General features: G+C 30.8%; 4 protein-coding genes across 5 annotated transcripts in view; 1 reads left to right on the top strand and 3 right to left on the bottom strand.

Annotated features, from left to right (window-relative positions):
• Positions 1-13,192, top strand: part of LOC131853862 (thrombospondin type-1 domain-containing protein 4-like) — a 67,545-nt gene extending 54,353 nt beyond the window's left edge. For both annotated transcript variants that reach the window (XM_059204932.1, XM_059204933.1), the window contains 10 exons: positions 5,357-5,540; positions 7,254-7,414; positions 7,927-8,238; positions 8,525-8,749; positions 9,045-9,290; positions 9,908-10,058; positions 10,478-10,653; positions 11,250-11,448; positions 11,767-11,835; positions 12,284-13,192. In XM_059204932.1, coding sequence (XP_059060915.1) covers positions 5,357-5,540; positions 7,254-7,414; positions 7,927-8,238; positions 8,525-8,749; positions 9,045-9,290; positions 9,908-10,058; positions 10,478-10,653; positions 11,250-11,448; positions 11,767-11,835; positions 12,284-12,387 — 1,827 coding nt within the window. In that variant the 3' untranslated portion in view covers positions 12,388-13,192. The remainder of the gene's footprint in view (positions 1-5,356; positions 5,541-7,253; positions 7,415-7,926; positions 8,239-8,524; positions 8,750-9,044; positions 9,291-9,907; positions 10,059-10,477; positions 10,654-11,249; positions 11,449-11,766; positions 11,836-12,283) is intronic.
• Positions 1-25,595, bottom strand: part of LOC131853863 (proteasome subunit alpha type-4) — a 182,936-nt gene that overhangs the window by 69,350 nt on the left and 87,991 nt on the right. The gene's annotated exons all lie outside the window — the stretch shown is intronic.
• Positions 14,002-16,281, bottom strand: LOC131853865 (uncharacterized). Its single transcript, XM_059204937.1, has 3 exons — positions 16,030-16,281; positions 15,060-15,252; positions 14,002-14,591 (listed from the first exon to the last, which is right to left on the bottom strand). Exons 1-3 carry the CDS (start codon positions 16,279-16,281, stop codon positions 14,305-14,307), a joined length of 732 nt encoding a protein of 243 aa, XP_059060920.1. The 3' UTR covers positions 14,002-14,304.
• The window catches only part of LOC131853861 (thrombospondin type-1 domain-containing protein 4-like), a 116,790-nt gene continuing 110,472 nt past the window's right edge, over positions 19,278-25,595 (bottom strand). The window contains exons 9-17 of the mRNA XM_059204931.1: positions 24,694-24,854; positions 24,075-24,611; positions 23,732-23,998; positions 23,055-23,196; positions 22,428-22,603; positions 22,080-22,263; positions 21,507-21,560; positions 21,077-21,191; positions 19,278-20,820 (exon numbers count right to left, since the gene is read on the bottom strand). Coding sequence (XP_059060914.1) covers positions 21,082-21,191; positions 21,507-21,560; positions 22,080-22,263; positions 22,428-22,603; positions 23,055-23,196; positions 23,732-23,998; positions 24,075-24,611; positions 24,694-24,854 — 1,631 coding nt within the window. The 3' untranslated portion in view covers positions 19,278-20,820; positions 21,077-21,081. The remainder of the gene's footprint in view (positions 20,821-21,076; positions 21,192-21,506; positions 21,561-22,079; positions 22,264-22,427; positions 22,604-23,054; positions 23,197-23,731; positions 23,999-24,074; positions 24,612-24,693; positions 24,855-25,595) is intronic.

Raw genomic sequence — 25,595 nt, 5'->3', positions numbered from 1 at the left:
CGAGATTTTATTAATTTACATTAACGAAAGAATCGGTATAATTATAATTTGAAATCTGCATAGATATACCAACTTTAAAAAAGTGTATTTTCAAATAACATTGCGATATCTCATATACTGAAAAACTGATCTTTTCATAAAACTATGTTGTCTGGAAGAGAGCGCAAAGAGATGTTGTAAAATGCTACATTTATTCATATAATATTTCTCGTGCAAATATATATTACGTACATACATCTAAAATGTATTTTAGATTAAATCTATTTAATCTAAAATATCTAAAGCAAAATGCCAGTAAGGGAACTTTAAGATCCAATACAACTATAAATATGACTTGTATAATCTTGAATATTCAATGCGAAATATTCACGTTAAGATAAAGTTACTGGTAGTAGTACTATAAAGATATCAATGGGGATTTAGTTAATACTCGCTTAAATTTAATTCGTGTAAGATCAAAGCGAGTAATAGAGTTGTGTTGGCACTACATACGAGACCATCACCAATGATCCCTAACATTCGTAATAGCTATTTGGCGTTTATAATTGCTTTGGTTAAATCTCTTTGTCGGATATTTGGTTTGTTCCTTTAATGTTAGTCTTCACACATATTACTTTTATTTACGTAGTAAATTACTCTGTTTTATTTTCACATTACCTCATACCCATGATGATAATTAAATTCAATGATTGTTATATATATATAACTTTCTTGTCTTTATAATTATATGATGATTAAGTAGTTTGTATTTATGACAAACTTAATATTTATATTATAACTGAAATCAAGTAATTTATAACAACATTAATATAATCAATTATAGGTTATAATAATTATATTTGTCCTAACTAAATACAATTCACTAAAATATAATTGCACATATTTAAATTAAATTTGTAAGAGTTTTCCTAATATCTAAGACAGGATATAAACGCACTGAGTATAATTTTACCTTACCAATGCATCTCGAAAAATATATCTCTCGTGTCTTGTATAATCATAACAGGATGATTTACAAGGTACTTATAATTATAATGTTCTACTATAAGCAGCCTCTTATTGATGTAAAGAAAGTTTAGTACCTACGTTGCATATCTAATCTATACATTATATTGATTATTGAAACAACAAAGTTTTAAATAAATTATTTTTTAATAAAAATATGAATTTGTTATGTTAATGCGAAGAGTGTTGATTAAAAACATCATCTGACTCAGTGAAACAAAGAACAAGATGAAAGGTACCGGCCTGCTTCTCGTCATTTTATATGTAAGTATAGCCTAATTATCTTGTGATATTGGTATGTTGTAAATTACTCAAAAGATATAGATTAAACACTGATAGAATATGTGCTAAAAATTATCTTCTATGACAACATTGACAAACTATGATGAGATTAAAAATTAAATATCCGATTATATCCATTAAATGCAAATCACAAAATTCATGTAATATAGGTAGTTCAAAACATGTTTTAATTTAATTTTATATTTTACAAAACATTTTTAATAACAATAATTTATTTATTTGCTACATGGTAATTTTGATCTTACAATATAATAAAAGTAACATGCAGCACTCCGTAGAGGTATGCAAATATTGCAATTGGTATAATAATTATTTTAATACAATATGTCATTAAATTTCTTTTCATTAAAAACACTATAAGTGGTTCCACAATAAAATAACTATATGTCACGGTATTGCAATAATATCTATCAATATTATTAAAATTATAATTACATTATTACACATTAATTAGATTACATTACAAGTCAAAGTTCGTATGTCAAATAATCCCTTATACTGTAGAAGTTATTTACAATCAGCCGCTCATGTACCTAACTTTGCCCTAAAATACCTTATATTTTATTATATACAATATTTTTATTATGTACAACGAATATATTGTTATCAATTTTATATAATGCTAATTTTAACTAATTTATAATAGTAATACCAATGTGTAAATCAATAATATTTGCTTGTACGTTAATTTGAATTGTGTATATACATCGAAAGCTATTGTAATAGCTATATATAAATAATATTTTCTTTCAAATACGAGTATAATATCAAAGTTTTTATTTTTAAGTGTAGTGTCTACATGAGTATACTCGTAGTTATGCAAGCTGAGTAATTACTAAGTAGAAAATTAATAATTGTAATGCACAATTTAAAGACACTCGTTGCTTGTTGGATAACGAACTATCATTAAATTAAACATTTCTCGTAACTACAATTAAGTGACATGATATTGTTTAATTTAGATACTAACGAAGTAGTAAACATTGACTCCGAGAGTAAATTGAATTGTATTTATTACATTTGTACAAAGATTTATGAATGAATGATTCAGTCCACAAACGTAGTCGAGGAGTCAAAGTATAAGGAGGACCAGAGCTTATTAATTGATTTATAAGAACACATTAGGGCCAATTAAAGTTTTCTAACCAATTACATGATCAGTTTACAGCCGGTCCGCTTTATTATGTTAAATTTAATATGCCTCATTCTTTCAGCTGTCACCGCTTGTGGCACAACACATTAATTTGTTTCGTATAAAAATAAAAGCTATGTCGCGTTGTTTTTGTGGTAATGATGATGCAATTAAGTACCACTATACTCTTTGTTTCAATACACAAGAAAACTTCATTATAAAATGTTGATAAAAATATTTAGTTTTAGAAAGTGAGATTGAGTAAGAAGATAAAGTCAAGTTTACTAATTCTCCATTGTAAAATAAGGTTTAGTTTAAAAAGAAACAGTAAACGTATGTAATAAATTTGTACAATGGCGGACTTATTCTATAAAATGGTTCCGAATAGTCTATGTTTATCTATAGATGTAGATGTACATTACATATTATTTTGAAATTGTATTACTGAATTATATTTAGTAATTAGCTGACCCCACAAACGTTGTTTTACCATATATTTTAAAATCGCTTTTTAAAAATAGAGATTGATGAGAGAAGGCTCAGAATATAGGGGTGTAAGTATGTTACAATGCCACATTATAAAAAAATAAAAATTTTGTTTTAAAAATAAAAAATAAATCTTAGATACTAGCCGATTCTCAGACCTACTGAATATGAATATAAAATTTCATAAAAATCGGTCAAGCCTTTTCGGAGGAGTATGGTAACTAACATTGTGACACGAGATTTTATACATAAGAAATATATTTAATTAATTAATTATTATCAGTTCAAGACATGACCTCTTCTCAATATGTTAACTACAGTACAGTTACCTTATATAGAGGAAATAAAGTAATCGCTATTAGCTCGATATGGTTATAAAATCAAAGTTCAATGTACAACCATAGCGCCCATCACAAATAACGCAGTTCAAAGCCGGCTGCAACGGGCCCGCGACAGGTTATTCATTAACTCACACGTAATCCTAATTAATAGTCTATTAGCAGACGTTTTCAATTACCACTTCGTTTGATTTATAAGTCTATACTTTACTAAGTATTTACTGATTAATGAGCCCACCGAAATTACAATAATCAGATTAAACTTATGCTTTCACAGTTTATTAATTGTATACGACCCATCGCACTTAAAACAGGTTAAAATAAATAATGTTATTTTTACACTTGTTTTGTTGTTTTATATGTTTTAATGGAAGTATTAACAGATTTGAGATAAGTTTTTTAGTTTATTTGCAAATCGGCGCCGCCATTACTATAAATTTAAGTATTAAATAGCAATTTACATTCATTGATGCTTTTAAGGAGGTCCTGGAGTATGACATTAAGAAATACAATATTTTATATAAAGATATCAAAGACAAATATAGTGGCCATAAAAATAGCTGTTGGACTTTAATGCAACATGAGCATTAGGAAGAAATATGTAGGTATTAAAACATTATATTCAGGCACATTATATGGCAGTTTGCTAGAAGATTATGATAATTGTTAGCAATATATTCGGAATTAATACTATGGATAATTGTCTCAGCGATCAGACTCATACCATATATGCTTTGCTACTAAATTTACTGATATGACATGCTTAAGGATTAAAATATTGTAGGTGGCTATCGATGTCACGTAGTTTTATTACTTTATGTAGCATCAACAAATATATTAGTAGTATTATTTCTTTTATAGTAATGTGTGTTCCATAATATACTAATTTAATTTTGAAGATGAGAAACAATTTTTGATATACAATTGGAAAATACATAATAAACAAGTACTATTTTAACTAGATTGCCTAGTCAGTCCAAGCATAAACTACAAAGACATTGATAATTATATCTACATTTATATACATAAAAATATCATTACGCTGGCAGTTATTCTGAAATACTCGTATATGCTGCTTATGTAAAACTTTTACAATTACAGTAATCATGTTTAGTTGTAGTCTGTTCGCAGTGATGTATTAGATATATTATTAATATAGCTAAATGAAAAAAATAGCGCTTGTCATTCACCAATAAATGTCGTAGTAAATTTTAAAAAGAGACAATTTTCTCTTTATGTGGTAGTAGAACCGCTTAGAGTAGAAACCGGACTACGCATTGACATTTACGGACCTAGATAATACGGCTTCTGGTCATGATACAATCTTTACAAATTTCATGTTTACACATTCACGATCATGGCGGCTTTTTTATAATAATAATAAAAACCACTCTTTATTACCAACAAGAATCGGATTTTATTTGTATTACCTTTTTAAAAGTGAGAACAAAATGAGTCTACATTTTTGCATAAGTAGTTTTAATTAATAATAAAAAGTCGTAGGAAGTATTGTTTATGATGATGTGATACTGTAGGTGTATTCCTATACAATACAACGATATTATAATGTAATTAATGAAGATATTTTGCTTATAAGTAGCTATATAACATAGGTATTTTATGCATATTATTAAGATATACCTAGGATGTACCTACCTAATAACTACATTTTGTAAATTGTGACTGATTTCATATGATGACATAAGTACTTTCATGTGTATGGAAATTTGTTTATCGAGTATTTGCTATACTAAGTAATTGTAAAAAGAGTAACATGACAAAATTAATATACAGAAAAATATTATTAAAAACTATGAAGAGTCATATTTTCTGTCGAGAGTCACTGAGTGAAAATTATTTAAAATGTAATACGATATTATTATTCTTTTGCTTTGTTAAATTTATGTGCTTGTATCTTCTTTGTATGACATATATGTATACCTAATAATACCGGTTTAGTTTTGCACTGAAAAAATATGTAGGTACAGTCAGTATAAAAAAACATTTTGCATAAATGAGTCTAACAAATGGCGGTCTTAAAGCAATCTCATATAGGCAATAGGGACAGTAATAATAAAGATTTAATTCACAGGTTGTGGGACGGGAATCAGTGCTGGCAGCGGTGGGTGCAGTTGATGTGCGATGCGGTCGGCGTCTAGTATCTGGCTTGTTCAATCGTCCACGGCTACCTCTCGGATATAACTACGTGACTACAGTACCGAGAGGCGCCTGTCGTCTCAACGTCACAGAAATACTGCCCACCGAGAACTACATTGGTTAGTACTTACTGTACGGTAGTTTTCAGTATTGACATCATCAGTCGTTCACGTTTCGATGGTAGCGGATTCGATGTACTCATGATATAAGTGTATAAAAAAATGCATATTAATATATACAAGCGACCACGAGGACCATGCGTTAAAAAAGGAATTGAATATGAACATATACATATTATTATATAACATTACATATATGTAAAGTGACTAAAGAAACAAGGAGTAAGTAAATAAGTTTCAAAGTTTCAAAACTCATAGGGACCTGTGCAAAATGTAAAATGCGCCAACTCCTAATAATGAGTAAAAAGGCAAGATTAATTTATTACGCATGTATTTAAAAATATACTCTTTGTATTATACCTGGGTTATTTATTAATTTAATAAATTATGTTTTATTGTATAATACTAAGAAATCGGAGAGTTTTATATTATTTTGTTAGTATATCTGCACCAATGATACCTACAAAAGAACTGATTGTGTGATACTGAGATTATCTGAATGATAGGTGGAGATAAAAATATCTTTTCACACGATATACTTTAAAATCTACACTTTCTATAGGATTATCAAACAAATCGTATTTACATAATATGCTGTAAAAAAAACAAAATCTTGAAATATAAATTCAGGATAGGTACTACTTTGTAGTAGTTAAATGAAAGTACATTTTTACACAGCAATATACAAGGAAAGACGGCAAGAAGACATTCTATTGTGTATAATCATACACAATAGGATGAAATTGATATGGACTGGTACAAAAGTAAACTATCAATTACAATGAGAATAATTGAAATCAGCCCAGAATTTGCAAAATCAAATAAAAAATGTGAAATACAGATATTTTTAAGCGGATGAATATCTAGGAGGAAGTCGAGAATGTATATATTGATTAACAGAATTGGACTGAATATTCCATTACTCCACAATATTGAATAGTGCTTTGACGGAGGCAAATGGTCCGCGAACATAAGGTTGGTCACTTATCAATCAGCATGTCGACTGACCGTAAATCATTTGAGATCATGTACAATAGCACGCCCACGTTGTCTGTGCAAATGTGAATGAGACTCACCTTGCCATTGAGCTTGTTCCATTTGGAATCAATTTCTAACTACCGACAAGGCTACAATGAAGCGAGTAATTATAATTTGAACATATGTTTGATTGATGATTATAGTAACCGTTTATACAAAATTTCAGTTAAGTGATCACGAATGATACAATCATTCGTGATCACTCGTTTCTCTCATTCTACTTAATACATATATTATAGTTGGTGTAAATGTTCATTAATTGAATTTTTAATGACAGACTTTACATACAGTTTTTATTACATATACAATATAGTCAACTAATATTAGCATTTAATATATCTAAAAGCGAAATTTATTTGATGACCCGAATGAGATCTTATCTCCATACCTAAGTAGATTATCATCGACCTTCATTTTCATTTGTTATATGGCTATTGTTTAATTACTGATTAAATAAATGTGTTGTTGCCATATTAGACGGTGTAGATTACATATAGAAATGATTATCTTAAAAGAAATAATGTTTTGTCATTGTAATAATATTAAAAATATAAATAGTTTTCTAATAAATTCATCTAAATGAAATTATGTAGTGTCATTTCTGATTTACAAATTATAGAGTTTATTGACGCCATGTGTAAAGTACTTAAAACAACTTTACCTTTTTATGTCCAGCATTGAAGATATCGAATGGTTCTTATATAATGAATGGAGAGTTTGCCGTAAGTCGACCTGGGACGTACGATGCAGCAGGCACAAGGTTCTTTTACACGCGAGCCATTGGACTTGATAGCGTCTTTGCTCAAGGCCCTACGCTTCATCCCATTGACATTATGGTAAGCATTTTAATTATATACAGAGTCTTATTTGTCTATTTATGCAGTCAGTTGTATGTAAACACTATCCTACCTAAATTATGATAATGTTATTTAAAGAGTTGTTAAATAATATTATTTTAGGAAATATTAGGATTTTATTTTAGGAATAATTGTAATTTTTAAACGGATTCTCCAGTATCAGTAAAGGTTTTTTATTTGTATAAATACATGTAGTATGTAGGTAAATATAGTTAAAAAGTCTAATGTAATCTAAATCTATACGCTAAATTCCATAAAAATCTTGGACTCTCAAAATTGTAAAATTTCTAATAATAATAATATTGATCTCATATATGTATATCAAAAACGCGATCCACCTATAAAATATCATCGAATTAAAAACTTTATTTTCTTCTGAAAACTAATTGTCTCAAAAAATTAAAAGCAATTTTTTGAGACTTACAAGTGTACACTCATTATAGTTTAAAATTATTGTAATTACTTCGTTAATCATAATATTATTTTGTCAGATACTGTATACTCAACCGAATCCGAGCATAAAATATGAGTACTACATAGAAGCAAAACCAGGAGATATCGATATAGAAGTGGTTACACAAGTCAATCTCCCCGATATTGTGCCATCAATACATACCAAACATAGTAGAAGACACCATAGTTTTGAACATTCACGACCTAATTTCTCGAGGTATCCAGATTTAACGAGCATGTCACAAGAAGAAGATGATGACATACAAGAAAATATTGTCGGTACTAGGAAATTTATCTGGAAGATATTAACGTTTACGCAATGTTCTAGAACTTGCGGCGGTGGACTTCAGGTAAAATTTATTTTACAAGAATGTGTTATTAACTATGTGTATATGTACATGTCATGTACATTCTGATACCTAGTATCAGAATAAACATAAATTTAGTCGTTTCTAATAATTTTTAAAAAGGTTTGCAAAAAGTATAGATATATAAATATAATAAATATCTATTATTTTTTTATTGTAGATATGTTTTTGTAATAATAATAGCAATTTATTAAAAATGACTTCATAACTAGTAAACTTAAAAATGTCTTATATATTATTTTAACAATTGTTCAATATATGTTTATAGTTAGGAAAATACCGCTGCGTAGAAACAACTTCGGGTACGGACAGAGAAGTATCTTCAGTACATTGCAGTGGCCCAACACCTGCTGGTCGCAGACGGCGTTGTGGTAATGTTCCCTGTGAACCGAGATGGAGAGCTGCTGCGTGGTCCACTTGTCCTAAATGCGGACCTGCTGTTCGAACAAGGATAGTCGGGTGTGTGCAGGATCATTGGAGGGGTATCACTAAAGTAAGTTTATTTATGCTAATATTTAAAAATAATTAGTTTGTTAAGTTGAATGCACTGATTTTAGTATATAGTGATTCAAATTTAAAAATTATATTAGTGTCGGATAGCTCATTTCTTGACAAACATTACAGGCTATAAGACCATGATACAACTAATAGGAGCTCAGCATCAATTAAATATATGGCAAAAAATCTTTTGGAATAAATTTAAAACATCCACTCTCTTATACGTAATATGTTTTTCTAATGAAACGATGAACTCTACTTTAATTGACGTACCTTACTTCAATCAATAGGTCAGCGATACAAAGTGCAATAGTCGGAAACCTCCAATTACGGAACCATGCAACATCCCGGACTGCATACCTCCCACGACAGGCATAACTCTTGGCGGCAGGTCTGCTATAAGCCCGAGAGAAAACACAGATACCTTCCGAGACGGTCCGGTGTATACCGTTGCTGCGAATAGTACTGATATCGATATTGGACCACTGTATACCTTCAGTGCTCCTGCTGGATGGCTTTATACGGAGTGGACAGAAGTAAGTTCCGTTGAAGCTAGTATTTTGGATGAATTTAAATTTTATATATATATACAGCATATAAAATAGTTTCAATCAGGGATAAATAACATTGCACTATAAATTTTGTTTAATGATATCTCAATACAGGTTTCCTTTTTTTAAACGTTTGACTTTTCTTTATTCATATGTAATGGCAAACGAGTTAACGCTCCAGTAATTAGTGATCATCGTCCATACATGAACAGCTCTATTTTCATCAAGTTATCATGTGACACTCTTAATACCACTCATGCGTTGCCATTCTTGAGGACTAAGATGTCCTGCCTTATTCTATAATTATACTGCCTTATCTCAATTGAAACACAGAGATGGCGTTTGTAATGGACAGTAAAAACCTACGTAAATAGATTACAGAAAAATATGTTCATATATCTTGATATCACTCTCGTCTTTGGCTGTGCTTATGTATTTCACAAAATTGTATCTGACTGATTGTTATTCCACTAGATATTTAACAAACACTTATAACTTCTTTTTTATCAAATTTGCTGTAATATACCAGCTGCAATAAATATTACGTACACGCCACAGATACCTACAACTGAATAATGTGTACTGTTCTGTTTTTTCATAAGTGTGTAGGGTGGTGCGTGGGTGGTGGAGTGCAAACCCGAGGTATCCGTTGTGCGGACCCATCAGGCTGTGAGCCGAGGAAAGCGCCCGAGGCTTCTAGGTCCTGTACTCCTAAACTAACCTGCGAGTCTCATGATGCCCAGTGGTTTACAGGTAATTGTACGTGGTTACATTATCTATTTGTCCAAGTAAACAGACAACTGAGTGCTATAGGGATGTAATTATCTCTTAGGACTACTGATAATAATTGAGGTGAGGACGTATGGTATATACATTCTATTATATCTATTTATTTCTTTGTTAGCGATTCCCTGGAAATCAAGCTAATCAAAATATATATACGTTTATTGGTCATGACTTATAATAGATGTCTGTATAATTCATGATAAGTTAAATCTGCCATTAATTCTAATTCAAAAACTATACTATACTCTGTAGTTTGAGTCGAGAAGAACTACGAATATGGGCCTAAGTCTTTTTAAATGAAATTATACACAGTCGAAATAATACATACATACATTTAGATATATAGTCAATAATTTTGATATGATAATTAAAGTTTAATTATTCAGGAGAATGGTCGCCATGTTCATCTTCTTGTAAGGGGAAGCAAGTACGAGGAGTGCTTTGTATTAGTGGCAATGGAAGACATCTTCGTGACATTGCTTGTAAGGCCCCCAAGCCTGAAAACGAGCGAGATTGTGGAGATTCGTGTTCTGCGACTTGGTACTTCAGTGACTGGGGCCAGGTGAGTTTTGTATTATTTTTTAGGTAAATAAAATATATCTATATTTATATTAAAACTACTAAAAGAAGTTAAAGTATGTCAATAGAATAAGTTAAATATATATGTTTAGTGTCTCAAAATTACTTTTATTACGTCTATTTGACTTGTTAATATATATTCACTTTGTTATATTAATTTATTTAAGTAGGTACATGAGAAATATATATATGAACGAAGTGAAGTATTTAATGATAGATGAAACATGTTGATGTCGTCAACGGATGATAGGACTTAGAAATTGTTGATTTTGTTTCAATTACATACTTCGTTTTATTCAATAAATTTTACAAATTATAATTTTGAAAGAGCGATATAGCATTAGTATTAGTAGCGTTGCATTGACCGAAATATTCGAGTCAGTCCATTATATCAAGGTGTTCTATAATCCAGTATTATTATATAAGAACCTTCAGTATTATGTTTCGTAGTTGCTTATCTCGAGATAAATCTGTTCCTATCCAATCCTGAGACTAATCTGAGAGTAGTAATGTTGATAATTGTTTCTAATTATTACAACATATAAAAACATTTCAAATTAAAGCTGTATCATATTTCAGTGTACCAGTAATTGTACAGTAGAAATTGGGGTACAAAAACGGAGTGTCGTATGCACGCGCGATATAAGGCAGGGCGATAACGGAACGGATGCGAGTAACGAATCGGAGTGTAAAAGTCATAAGCCGGACGCGCAACGGGAATGTACACCTCGATGTCCTACAGTTACTGTCACTACTTCATCTTCAGACATATCCTTGAGTGAGTACTACTTGTAAGTTAGGAATGCAATAGTAGTGCACGGATAGTGAAGTGAAATGTAATGTGTCACTGTCCGTATTATTTTGTATTACTAATGTATGTAATAAAATATAAACACTTGGTTTTTTGTTTGTTATTGATTAAATTCCAAATATTTCTAATTTTAATAAAAGCTTCATCTATCGAAGGTTATATTATAAGGGAGTAACATCGGCTGCTGATTTGGTATTTCGTGCAGACAGTACTTCCAAAAACAATTTCTTCTCAGCGAATTTTTTTTATAATTACAACTGTTATATATAATATATTTATTCACAGTGTCCCAACGCAACCCTGACTCGGAAACAACTACTACACTAAGAACGTTCACCAGAGAGGTGTCCAAAGGTAAAATAGTTCTAACGTTATTAGTACATGATTAAGATTGGCATACAAACTCACTCATCTGATAAAAAGAGGTAATTTGGGGTTTATAGACATAAAAGCCAATATCCAATGAAATTTCTTGTAATCTTACAAAAACACTGAACAATTACTCTTGTATGTACAAATCTATGCATTAACAGTATTTAAAATAAAATATTTATGTTTTACGGTTCTAATTATTTTTATCTAAAAGTTTGACGTTTATGTTCATGCGGGGTGCAATAGTATTTCATTCCATAGTATGACTGTTTGCATCTGTCTGGGTGTTTTATATGGTATATTCTCTACCATTGGCATTTTTATTTGTCATTGTCTATTTTTCATTAAAGATTATGTATCTTTAATGAAATTTAATTTACTATATTTTTTTAATATTTTATTTTCTTATATATGGTAACAATGTTCACAGAATGCGAAGATAAACTGTACAACTGCGTTTTGGCAGTACAGGCGCGTCTGTGCCATTACAACTACTACATACAGAATTGCTGCAACTCATGCACTGGACGCTGAACTGTATTTAATAATTCCATATGTATGTATTATTTTTAGATAATGGTACGAATTCACTTGCAATTTCCAGTTACGTTTAACTTATACATGACTATAATAATAGATTTTGAACATTTCTTATTAGAATGAGTCAGTGTTGGATAAATCATTTTTACTTTACCATATAGTTACTTTATTGTATCTATTATTACGCACATCTATTATAGAGTGTAGCTATAGAAAAAGAGCGCCATTGGCTTCCGCCCTTGTATAAATAATAAGTTATGCGTCTACTATAATTTTCTGACCTTGATGATTTTCTTTTCATATCCGACATACACTTGCTTCAGAATGTGAATGTTATAAAAATAAAACTGGTATTCATATTATGTGTTTAGTTTGTTTTTCTCCGATTGGGCAGTTCTAGTAGTCTATCTAATATTTTCTAATCTAATCTAGTCTAATCTACGATGTACACATGAGTACAGTCCAGTGAGACATAATTTCTATGGAGATATTGTTAGCACTCAAGATTATATCAAACTATTCTTCATTTATGGGATTATTTTGGTATGAATATATAATACATAAGCTATAGTCGCAATTATAAATAGCTACTTACTTTCTCCAATCATGTTTGAATGGCTAAACAGTTTTTAATGAAATTTATTAAGCCGATGGAGTGATCTCTAGATTTACTCGATTTATTTGAAATAACATGGATAAAGCCGCTGGTTATAAATGATTTTATTACTTAAACTGAATTTAACATTTTAATACGTAATCATGTAATATATATTAATTGTCTTCTATATACTTTTTAAATACAGTGTTAATTATTTAGTTTTACTTTTGAAATATATTTACTATATATTTTCATTTTGCACTTTCCCAATGTAAGTTATAATTATTAGATATAATTAAAAAAACTTTAACTACCTAATAGTATTATGACTCTAAAATAGTTAGTAGATAATGTCAAATATATTTAAACCTAAAGTAATAAATATTTTAAGGTAATATAAGAATAATGTAAATAGATAACGAAAAAGTGATAAAGAAACATTTGAAATATATTCAGTATTTTAATTTATTATTCCTTATACATTTTCAAAACTATACAGTTAAATAAATTATAATTAAAATAATTATATTTATCATAATATATAATTTATTATATCTAAAATTATATATGTAAAAAAAAAAAATAATTAAAAATTATAATTAAAATAATAAGTAGTTTACAGACATAAATTCTATTTATAAAAGTACACGAAATTAACACATATCTTTAAAATAAGTTAGTTAACTTTATATTATTTTTTATAACATAACCTAGCTTGGTTTCTGTATTAAGTGTAGGTTAGAAGTGAAAATGATCGAGTTCATTTATTTGTATTTGCATGCAGCAGTACATCTGGGCTCTTATTAACAGGTTCAATCCCGACGGCGCGTGCCAAGGACATCGTTCGATTGGCGTATTTTCAAAATTAGTGGCGTGTAGCAACCAATGCGCTAATAGAACGAAAAAGTCGGCACGAGCCTTTGGGACTGAACATTATGTGTATATTGTTATACTAGAATATTATTACGTTTTGACATATATAATTAATATATGTAGTAAAATTTTAGTATAATTTAGACATGTAACAAAACCATTGACAAGATCCTAAAATATTACTCAAATATAAAGGGTTGTCGGTATTAATTTGTTGGTTGTCTCATTGTTTGTTAGGATTTAGGAATTTTTATAATATCTATACTATAATACTAATTATTTTTAAATGGGTATATCTTTTTGTTTAGTAGCCCATGAATTCAAGGAGAAATTAAATCTAGAGCCAGAGACTTGGTACAGAGTAATAATAAAGTTTTCTTCTTAAATAAACAATCATGCTTCCCGTAATAAAAGTAGATTAAATATTTCTAATATAAATGCTACTTACGAGCTAATAATCTCTTAACAAAAGTTACGCATGGTGATAATAAAACACCCAATAAAGCACATACCGTAAGACCTATACTCATATTAGCATTGATTTCTCCCATAAATCTAACTTGTGTGAAACCAAATATTAGACACAAAAAAGCAACAATAAGGGTAACACAGCCAATGCAGGCGTGACAAGATCTGATTAGAAACGGAAACAAATTTAGTTTTTGTGAGTACAAATTGATCACTCCCCCGATTAGACTCAGAAATGTTAGGATCATTGCGACCCACCCTGAAAAAGAAATGTCGTTTTAAATATTCATTACAGGAAAAAAAAATTAAAAACAATATAATGGTTATTAACTAAGATAAGATATGACAAACGCCTAATAATATAAAGAATATATGTATATGTGGATATATGATTAGAAATATAATGTGTTAAATTATAAGGTGACAATTTAATAATAATAATTTATAATAACAAATACAACATAACATAATAAATACAACCTATTAAAATGCAATATATTGTACATATATATATATATATATATATATCATATATTCATTATTATTATAAATTATGGTATATGTACATAGACCGATATGCTGACATTTTCCAGGCATTATCCCCACGGAAATGTCGGCATATCAAGTATTATGTTACTACGACGTTAACAGTTGACAATCCGTATGCATATATTATTATTATTACAGAAAGTATTAAATAGAGATCAAAAATAATTATACGACTTACCAAGAATTCCATGTGTACTATTAAAGTTCTCATTGAGGCTAGTTATTCGTAAAATACTGCCAGCTAGAGCAAGAATAGATCCCAACACTTGTAAAACGAAATGTATGGTCTTTTTTTGCTTTTGGTTGAAGGTTCTCGAAAAGCCCGAATAAGGACTCATAGATGTTACAGCCAGGCTCATTAATAGCACATACTGAAAATAATATATACATTTTACTTAACATGATGATGATTTTTATCTAAGTAGACTACACAAAGTCGTGTTCAAAGTGTCTTTGTAAAGTGTATTTTGTACTAAGGGCAGTGGAATTACAGGGTATGGCATCTCATTAACTGCAATAGCAACTGATAAGGTGTATTTTATACGGCATATGACGTCTTGATATCCGTAGTCCACATGCGCCTATTACTATTTCTTTTGTTAATGTAATAGAACATTGGCCTACGCTAACGGTTTACGCTGGTGGATGACCACTGGAAGCTGATAAGATAAGCATGAATTAGCCCCTAATCGCAAATTCATCAAGAATTAATCACGGTGGTTGCCAGGGGGAACCGTATTATAGTCCGATAGATTGTTTGCTATTCCAGTCAGTTTCCAAATGCAGTGGCATACTAATAAAGATTCAGACTGTCTCAATTTCTAGGATTTTGGGAAGATGTAGTAGCAATGGACAATATTTCATATTTCCTTTATTAGGCAAAATAATGTATACAAAAGTGTAGGACGTTTAACTCGTGAAACCAGTAAGACTATTTATACTTAGGTATATTGGAGTGTAGAATTTGAGTTTAGAAAATAATAAACAATATATCAACCTAAGCCATTTGAGCAAAGTATCGAGTTTGTAAAATATATCAAATATAATTTTTGTTGTAAGTTGATAGGTCAAAATATTTTCCTAACGATGTATTCAAAAAGTATAATGTTTTTTTTTAAACATTTAAAAGTAATATTTTTTGTACTTACCCCTGATACACATAAATATATATGCGTGCTTATAGTAGAGATAGGAGAAAAAATTTTTAAATTATTAGCGTACATGAAAGCGCTTATTGCCACTCCTCCCAACATCCAATGTGTGATGGCATTGATTATATTTAGAATGGTCACCGCGACACTTGCTGTATTTGTTTCTACAATATGCACTGTCTCTACATGTCTAGGTGGTGCTGGTAAATGCGGTTGTAGGGGCGGCGGCGGCGGAGGTGGTGCAGACATTTTATTTAATAACTTGATAGTCCCACGCAGATGTTGTACACTAACTGGCGAGTAAGTAAAAAATATCTATGAGACTTGCCAACTATCAAATTATATCAGGTGTGATAAATTCTATCTGTTGTGAAACATTGTATCCGCTCCAGTCAACCACATTGTTGTGGAAAGAGATAAGCAGTTTGTGGTCACTCTTAGGTATAATCTACTATTGATAACAATATACATCGATTACTAGACGAACTGTGACTTCACCGTCGTTTTCCATCTTTGTGATTTGTAAGAGAGCGGCCAAACAATTCTAATTCTCTTTTGCATGTGTGGAATATAAATAGTCCCTATAATGTTAATTGATATAAACATTATATTACTATTATGTGTAATTTATGAATCAACATACTGTTAATCAAATTAAAAATATTTTTATTTTCTTCTTTATTAAGCTCTACGAATGACATTGTAATATAATATCTATTACAAAGTCGTTCGTAGAGCTTTCCAGGTAATATGAACTGGTAAGAAACTCAGTTCTTATTCTTTTCAAATGAGCTATAAACTTGCTCGTATAAAATTGAATGATCACAAGAATACAGATTTATTTTTTAATTCAATTACGGAGAAAGTAGTGACCACTATCATTTGCTAATGCGTTATTGTCAGAAGAAAATAATTGAATTAGTTGCCGTAACCAGAACAGACAAGTCCTCATAAGCAGCACCCGCTCACGAGCCAGCCATCGTTGACTAACATCATGATTATCTAACATATAAACGGTATTTTATCTTAGATGTAAAATTCTCGTGTCGCAATGTCAGTTTACACCATACTTCTTCGACGGCATGATCGATTTTTATATTTTATGTGCATATTCAGTAAGTCTGAGAATCGGCTATTTTTCATATACCTAAGTGATAAGGGTTGTCCACCCCTGACATTTTTTTTAATCTTTACAGGCAATATAAATTAAAAAAAAAAAACAGTTTAGTTCAATTTTGATTCCGTGTGGATCCTAACCCTTGAGTTTTACATGTAAACATATAAAAAAATATGCCTCCACTTACGTAGTTTCGATTTGGTACGTCGCGTATTTCGAGAACCTAACTTGCCGGGGGGGAAATGGGATTGTTAGTAATGTGGACTAATGAACCTATTACTAGCAATGTACCATGTCAGGTTGACCTCCACGCGGTTCCCCCTGGAAACCATCGTCATAAGTTTTGATGAATATGTCACGATGGGCTAACTGATCTGACCTCATGCTCATCTTATAATCCTCCACTGGTGCCCCGCCAGCGTAAACCGTTAGCGCAGGCTGGTGCACCATTCCATTATCATCCACAAAAAAAAACCTAACTTGCCGTAAGTATGAGGAGAGCCTATACTTCATATCTACCTAATGTATGTACGACATATCTAGTGCTTTTACAAAATGAAAAACAACAAGTTTTTAAAGCTTTTAATATTTGTACAATGTTAAGTGCATATTAGATAATACATACATATAATTATCAAACTGTTTGTTACTATGGTTACTTAAGTAACTTATGTAATCAAATGATATAAATATCTAGAGATTCAGTTTGTCGAAATATTTTTTCACAAATAATATTCTAAATTTATTACTGTGATGTTCATTACATTTCAGATATTTGAATAGATACATAACCAGTAGGAATTTAAATGTAGGGGAGCGCGGGGCTTGTTGTAACAGGGGTAAGTAGTAACAGATTTTTTTAAATAGGAATTTGAACTTTATACACGAATTTTTTTTACTTAATCTTACAATTGTAACGCGCCACACCGTTTCATCATAGCAATGTCTTGCCAGGCGGCGCAGTGAGTGAGTATGTGCAAGAGCTTTGTTGTCGCAAGGTAACGTATAATTTTACTTCCGTAAATATTTGGTTATTTACAATTTTCAACTAATTGGAGATTTTTGTATTTTGTTTGATGCTTAAATATAACTATTTATGACGTCGTGTAACATTTTTGAGATTACTCATTTAATAGTTTTAGTGATGAATATTGAAAATTATACCTTGGGGCTAGTTGTAACAAAATCGTGGGGTTTGTTGTAACATGTTACAACTTGCCCCCAAATTGCTGTGCTATTATTTTTAGATAAAGAAAAAGCAAACAAAAGATGATAAGGGTAAGGCAAGCAAAAGGGGAAAGGAAAAGGTAAAAAATCAGCAAAAAATAAAGATGAAATAAAAAGAGTTAAAAAAAGGATTCTAAGTTCAGATTCAGAATCTGAGGCATTGTCTTATTTGAGGAAGCATATAGTCATTCAAAAGATAATTGGGTTGAATGTATTGTATGTAAGACGTGGGCACATGTAGGATGTGTCACAGAAAATACTATTTCTTTTGTTTGTATCAACTATAATTCACAAGAAAATTCTTTAAAAAGAGACATTGCAAGTTTATTCTAAGATGTAAGTTAGGACTATGAGATAATTATTAATCTGGATGTTTATAATTTAATTTACTGTGATTTTTAAGTGCCATATTGATATAATACCTACCTATACACAAGTACGAAATAAAATAAATAGTTAAAAACTTAAATCTTTAGTTTGTTGATTATATAAAATGTATGCTTCAGTTAATTATTATAAAATCATTCAAGATGATAATTAAATGATTAAAGATATCATATTTTTATTTTTTATTGTTGTTACTACTTGCCCTATTTTTACAACAAACCCCAACCAGGGGGCAAATTGTAACAATTCCCTTTTATGAATAAAAAATTATTTGTGATTACCTGTAGATTTGATTTTTTTTTCGCTTTGGTTTACTAGAAGAATAATTTGAAAGTTTAGTTAGTGGTAATTTAATCAATACAACTCAAGATATATCATTATTTTTAAAAATTGTTACAACAAGCCCCTACTATACATACATAATAATTATGGTGTAAGTAAACAGAGATATTAATTTTACAATAGTGTTACAAAATCAAGGCATTTGTATATAATATATGGGATATATAATATATATGGGAAATATTTTAATGTATATAAATTCTTAGTGTTTCAATGGAAATAATAAATTTGCGAATAACTTAATTATCTTTTTATATTATCGAAATTACTTAGATATAAATGCAAATATGAATTGTATATTGTATACAAAAGCGGTTTTATTTAATGGTATTGAAGTTTTTTAATCAAATTTAATTCAGACCTATAAATCCAAAATGTTAATTTTTATTAAGTTGCCTTTTAACTTTCACTATTCCTTCAATCAATGATTGCCTAACAATTCTACAATGTACCTAACATTTTAGAATTACATACATATATACTCAATTCTGTCATTAGATAATATATTTATTACAGAGTTTCAACATCCAAATAAATTAGGAATCTTCTTATGATTATTATTATGAAAATATCTATTTAATTTTTTTACCAAACAACGGGTTACTTATGTATACTTACAATATATATGTGCCTAATAGTATATATAAATAATTATAATTTTAGCAAACACTCCGCATTGCTTTTTACACAATGTAATTAAGATGGTCAAAGTAAACATTTTATACATAGGTATAAAAGTAAGTGCGAAATTAATCTCATTATATCTAAACATATTAAAATATTACTCACAATGAAAATATAGGCAAGTTACATTTTTTTATATAACTTCAAAGTGTCAAAACCCAGTTAATAACATTGTGCATTACCTATTAATTAGAATAATTCTTATAATTTTATCTTGCGAACTACAAAATAAATCATAAAAGTCGAGGATCGATCCATAACTCGACTAAACACATGGAGATCACAAAATCTATATCTAATACTCACAATTACTATGTGACAATTATAAATCCTATGCTAAATTTAGCCAAGCATGCATATCTTGGTAGTTATAATATAAAAACTATTAAGAGTCTCACGTATTATAAATAAGTATTGTTTATTGAAAGTAAGTGGCAGAAAGATCTAAAAGATTCAGCTCCAATATTATTATATTATACATTTATAGAAGTTGACAAAATGTTATAACAAAATAAACATTCCATTAAAACATAGTGACAATACTTTAAAGTGGGAAAAATATGTATATGTATAAGCAGTATTAAGTACAGTTTGGATAAGAAAAAGAACTCTTTCTAAATATTTCAAGTATGATAAAGAATTAATTAACATTTTTGGTTTATACATTTTTATTATCATGGGCAAGAAAACACGCTACCATCTATTACACGAGCACAAATGAAGCACGAACAATCATTCCAATTTTATGGCATGTACTCAAAATAATGTATGTTAGGTACAATCATATAAATATCGAAATATCAGTGTGATTATTGTACGAGAGATACAGTTGGGGTGCTTCACTTGTTAGTTAGGTGGCATAGAACCTAGAATTTTTGGTCAATAACAATAACGTCTCCATGAATATCTAACTATTCCACATGCGCGCACGACCGTAGCTGTCTTCTGTAGCTACATCCAACGTTTCTCACTAATAGTCCATTTTGTATCACAATACGCATCAACACGCAGATTTTGTCTTGTTACCACATCTGTGAAAAAAATTGTACGTTAACAATATTAATTAGGTAAATTGATAGCAATCGATCAATGTGAACATTAATATTCTGCAAGTTATAATTCAAGGACACTGTTTTTTACATATTTGTATATAAATAAAAAGCTCAAGATGAAGATTTAGGCTATATAATATACCACTATTGAGCACGAATTTTTAATCGCGGGCGAAGTCGCGGGCGGAAAGTTAGTAATGAATAAATGTTTTTTCGTGGAAGAAAAACAAATTACCATTGTTACGTTCTGCCGTGGCAGGAGCGGCAGCAGGATTCCGCGTAGTAGTTGTAGTGGCACAGACGAGCTTGTACTGCCAATTCGCATTTGTGAAGTTTGTCTATACACGGTCCTGGGTTAAAATAGAAGAGAACAATATTAGAAAATAATAATAGACATAGAGTGAGTATGCGAACGTCGTGTCCTAGTGGTTTACTACACCGACTTAAACCTAAAAAGAATGATTTCGAATCTGGGTCACACTAATACATTTATGTCTAATTGACTCTCCGGTGATGAAAACATCAGATAATAACGAATTAACTAAAAATCTGAAAAATTGTAGATTCAGATACAGCAGACAAAGTATGGGAGTCGACAGTGATTAGTGATCTGGCCTATTGAGGTTATTATTAGTTAATTACTTAATAACGTAATTAGAACTTACCATTATTATGTGAATTATGACTTTGGTGTCTTGTTACTCGCTGCGGATCTGTTACTATAATATAAAAACACAAAATTTTATTATCAAAACAATTTTCAATGCATTCTACGTTCTATTACTAAGACCACGCCACCGCGTCGTACAGTACATGGGAATTTGTTAGAGTAAAATAAACTCGTGAATTTATTGGTAGTGGAAATATATTCTAAATTACAAATTAGTTATGATAAGGACTTATTTACGTGGTATTAGAAAATACAACTTTTTTAATACATTATTTTTAATTGCACTCTGGTGGTCACTCTATTCTCCTAAATTTGAATTGAAATGAGTCTGTATTATAGTAAATATGTACAACATTTAAAATAAAATATGAGCTGAGTTTCTTGTCATTTCTTCTCATCTCGAAATCATTCCGAATAGACGGTAGATTTGACATATCATTGACATTGATGAATAAATATATTTTGAATTTGAACAATTTAGAAAATGAATAGTTGAAGAAATCGGGATACACAACATATTGGACAAAGGTGCTATCATTTCAATATGTCCGATATAATGAATACTAACCTGTAGGAACGGGTTTAACAACGGCAGGGCTAGTAGTACAATGGGCTGGAACGCAGGATTGTTTCGCCGGTGGTCTTCGAGTTATACATTCAGAGTCCTTTGCAGCTCCAGTGGCACCTGCGACGCCGCCTCTCGTGCACCACACTGTACGTGATTGCATGCCTGCCTCGCAAGGGCCATGGCACTGAAATATTTTAAGTGATTTAAGACTTTATATACACAACCATACAGCTTGTTTTTGTATTATAGTATATTTATAATCTCGTCTTCATCTAAAGTTTTTTAAAATTCATACAATAAATTGTAAAGATAAATTGAAACATTACACACAAACTAATAGCAACAAACCTCGCTCCAGTCGCTCAAGTACCATGATGGCTGACAGGCACCACCACATGCTCTCTCAGTTTCCGGACGAGACCCTCTACACGAGGAGTCACGTAATCTTCTACCGTTGCCACCAATACAAATAACGCCCCGCACTTGTCGCCCGTCGCATTCCGCTGAACAGGCAGACCATTCACCTAATGACACAATGTCATAAATGAAATTTTAATTGCACATTTCTTTTATAAAAATAGTTTAATTTCTATTTAAAATACTTTATTGATATTGATTTAATAATCACATGTCACATATTATAATTTTTGCCTCAGGGTTTTTTCAAGAATGGTATACATATTAAGGTCTCGTAAGGATTGGCAACGCGCAAGTTGCCGTAAGCTTGTGTGCGACCTTCCTGGCTTAATAATAACAAAAAAAAACAAGGGATCGTCAACATGTGTTGTATTTTATGCATGGCGCTTTACTGTGAAATGCTGTTTTAGAAGTTTTGTACTCCATACTATGGAGTACGAAAGCGGTATTCGTTACATCTCTACTCCATTGTACTTCAGTGACATTTTCAAAAACTTCTTAGTGAAGAACTTAAAGTTACTTTTCGTAAGAATATTATAATAAAAATGTAATAATTACTGGTAAACCACTGTGCGTCACAGTGTTTTTTCGGAGTGCAAGCTTGTGTGGGAACGGGAGTTCGCTGTGAGGCACATCCGGATGGATCAGCACAACGTACTCCACGAGATTGCACCCCACCACCAACGCACCAGCCCACACACTGTAAAGTATTGTCATTGTAGATTGTCAAAAATAAAATTCTGCTGATAATATTCTGTTATTATATAAAGGAATGTAATATTACTAGAAACTCCTTGTTATTACATAAAAAATAGAACTCTAGAACTCCACAAATTCTGTCCTCTCCGTTATTGCAGTCAATATTACCCAGCAATTCAGAGTTAGTCTTGAGTGACTGAAATGCTACCCATTTCAATCGTCCAAGACTGAAGAAATATATAAAGATTTTTTTTGTGTTAACACAAAGTTAAGTGTCAGTTAAAGTTTATATCAAAACGCAAAAATTGTTCTTTAATATACGTATCTTTTCATGATAATGAAATAAGTTCAATACAATCACTAGTAATAATTAACGAATATTCAAGAATAGGTGCAATTGGGGTATTTACAGATTGAAGAACGGTTTAAGGATGGAGACACCTATGGCGTTTGATTCTCCTTGTCTTCATCTGTCTATTCGTGTATAAGAAACCGTATATTAATATAATTTTAATCTTATGTAAATTAATATATACCTCAGACCATTCCGTATACAGCCATCCACCAGAGGCACTAAAACTGTAATTTGTAGACATAGTAGGTGTAATATCATTTTCGGATGCGTTGCTGACGAGAGAAATTACCGGCCCGTCTCGGAATGTATCAGTGCCGTCATTTGGTCGTATGTTACGCCGAGCATCAAGTCTTGGTGTTGCTGATTTTACAGCCGTACCGTCACAGTTTGGAATATCGCAGGACTCGCTAGTAGAGGGCATTGGAAGAGGACATCTTTGATTACTTATCTAAAAAAATATAAGATATTATTGAACTCGTTTTTTTTCATATAACAATTTAATTAGAATTTAATATGTTACTAACCTTAATAATCCCCTTAGCGTGATCTTGAACACATCCAACGATTCTAGTTCGTATAGCTGGACCACAAACAGGGCAAGCACCCCATGCAGCTGCTCTCCATCGTGGTGGGCACGGTGCTGTTCCGCAACTATGCCTACGTGGCGATGGTGGTACACCGCTACAATATGCTCTAGCTACTTCTTTGTCACCCATTTCTGTTAGTTCAACGCATTTGAATTTCCCTACTTGAAGACCACCTCCACAACTTCTCGAACATGCCGTAAAATTTAATATTTTCCAAACGAATTTTCTGTCACCAATAATATTGCTATCAATATGAGATTTACTTTCTAATGTTTTAAAATTTGGATGTTGTATTCCAGGTTTAACTTCGTTATCTCGTACATGCAGATCGTAGTTACGATGTCGATGATGTCTTTGTATTTCATGATGACGTGGTCGTTGATCATTTACATTCGGTATATAATTACTTTCATCAGATGTTGAATCAGTTAAAAATTCGTATTTTATGTTCGCATTTTGTCGCGTGACGAGTATCTAAAAAGCATTTAGAATATAAGTATTATACCTACAGATTTGTGTAATAGTTTATATTATATATAAATTTACTTATTCTTACCATAATCTCGACGGGATGTTGTATGGGTCCCAAGGCAAATATCCTGTCTAATCCAGCAGCACGGGAGTAGATGAACCTAGCGCCTGCTGCGTCGTAAGTACCTGGTGGACTCACCGCGAACTCTCCATTTATGATGTATGACCCATTTGTTGCTTTTAGCGCTAAAAGTATAACAATCGGTAAAAGGCTTATCTTAAAGGATATTGTTCTAATTGATAACAACCACAAAAGTATAGAATGCGTCATGCAAATAATTAACAGGCAATTGGAAAGACGACTTCTCTCATTTAACGCTCAATTCACAGCGTAGGCGACTCTATTAAAGCGAAGTGCCGTCGGCGGGTGTGTAATTTCAAATTAATCAATTATATGCCAATTTTTGTACTTAACAAATATTTATCTAGTTTTTAATGGTTTTGGAATGATTTTGACAAAATTGTAAATTCATCATGAATAAATATATATGAATTAAAACTTTTATAGACTATTCGAATATATTTATAACTAAGGCAATTAATTGTACACATAAACAGTATGGTGCTGTAACACTCATATTGTCATCTCTGTGTTCTAAGACTATTCTGTCACTCGGGTAAGTGCGTGCACTATCCTTCACGCCGCAACAATGCGCGCATTGTTATTTAACAAAGTAAACAGTTAAGACGGTTACACTCAGGATGTAGAACTTGTCTGATAATCTAAAATATTTAGCAAAGATAAAAAAGCTGATAATAATGATAAAATACTATATAAAGTAATACAAGTAAATGAAAACAACTGTATTAAAGTAATCTATCTATTCATAGTTTTAATATTGCTATGTATTCTATCAGATGGAAAGTTAGTACAAAGCCGTCTGTGTGGTTCCATATATTTTTGTTGCTAAGGATTTTACGAAGGAA

This window comes from Achroia grisella, unplaced genomic scaffold (genome assembly GCF_030625045.1).
Source record: "Achroia grisella isolate CSIRO2021 unplaced genomic scaffold, CSIRO_AGI_Agris_v1 utg906, whole genome shotgun sequence".
Lineage (NCBI taxonomy): Eukaryota > Metazoa > Arthropoda > Insecta > Lepidoptera > Pyralidae > Achroia > Achroia grisella.
The sequence above is the reverse complement of the archived record's forward strand: the minus strand, read 5'-3'. Positions and strand labels throughout refer to the sequence as shown.

Bases quoted from the DNA above. Each gene is read 5' to 3' on its own strand.
- LOC131853865 (XM_059204937.1), bottom strand. From the start codon at position 16,281: ATGTCTGCACCACCTCCGCCGCCGCCGCCCCTACAACCGCATTTACCA. The intron at 15,253-16,029 runs GTAAGTACAAAA...TATTATTTTCAG, and splicing joins TATATTTATGTGTATCAGGG to TATGTGCTATTAATGAGCCT. The intron at 14,592-15,059 runs GTAAGTCGTATA...TTTCTTTTTCAG, and splicing joins TAGTACACATGGAATTCTTG to GGTGGGTCGCAATGATCCTA.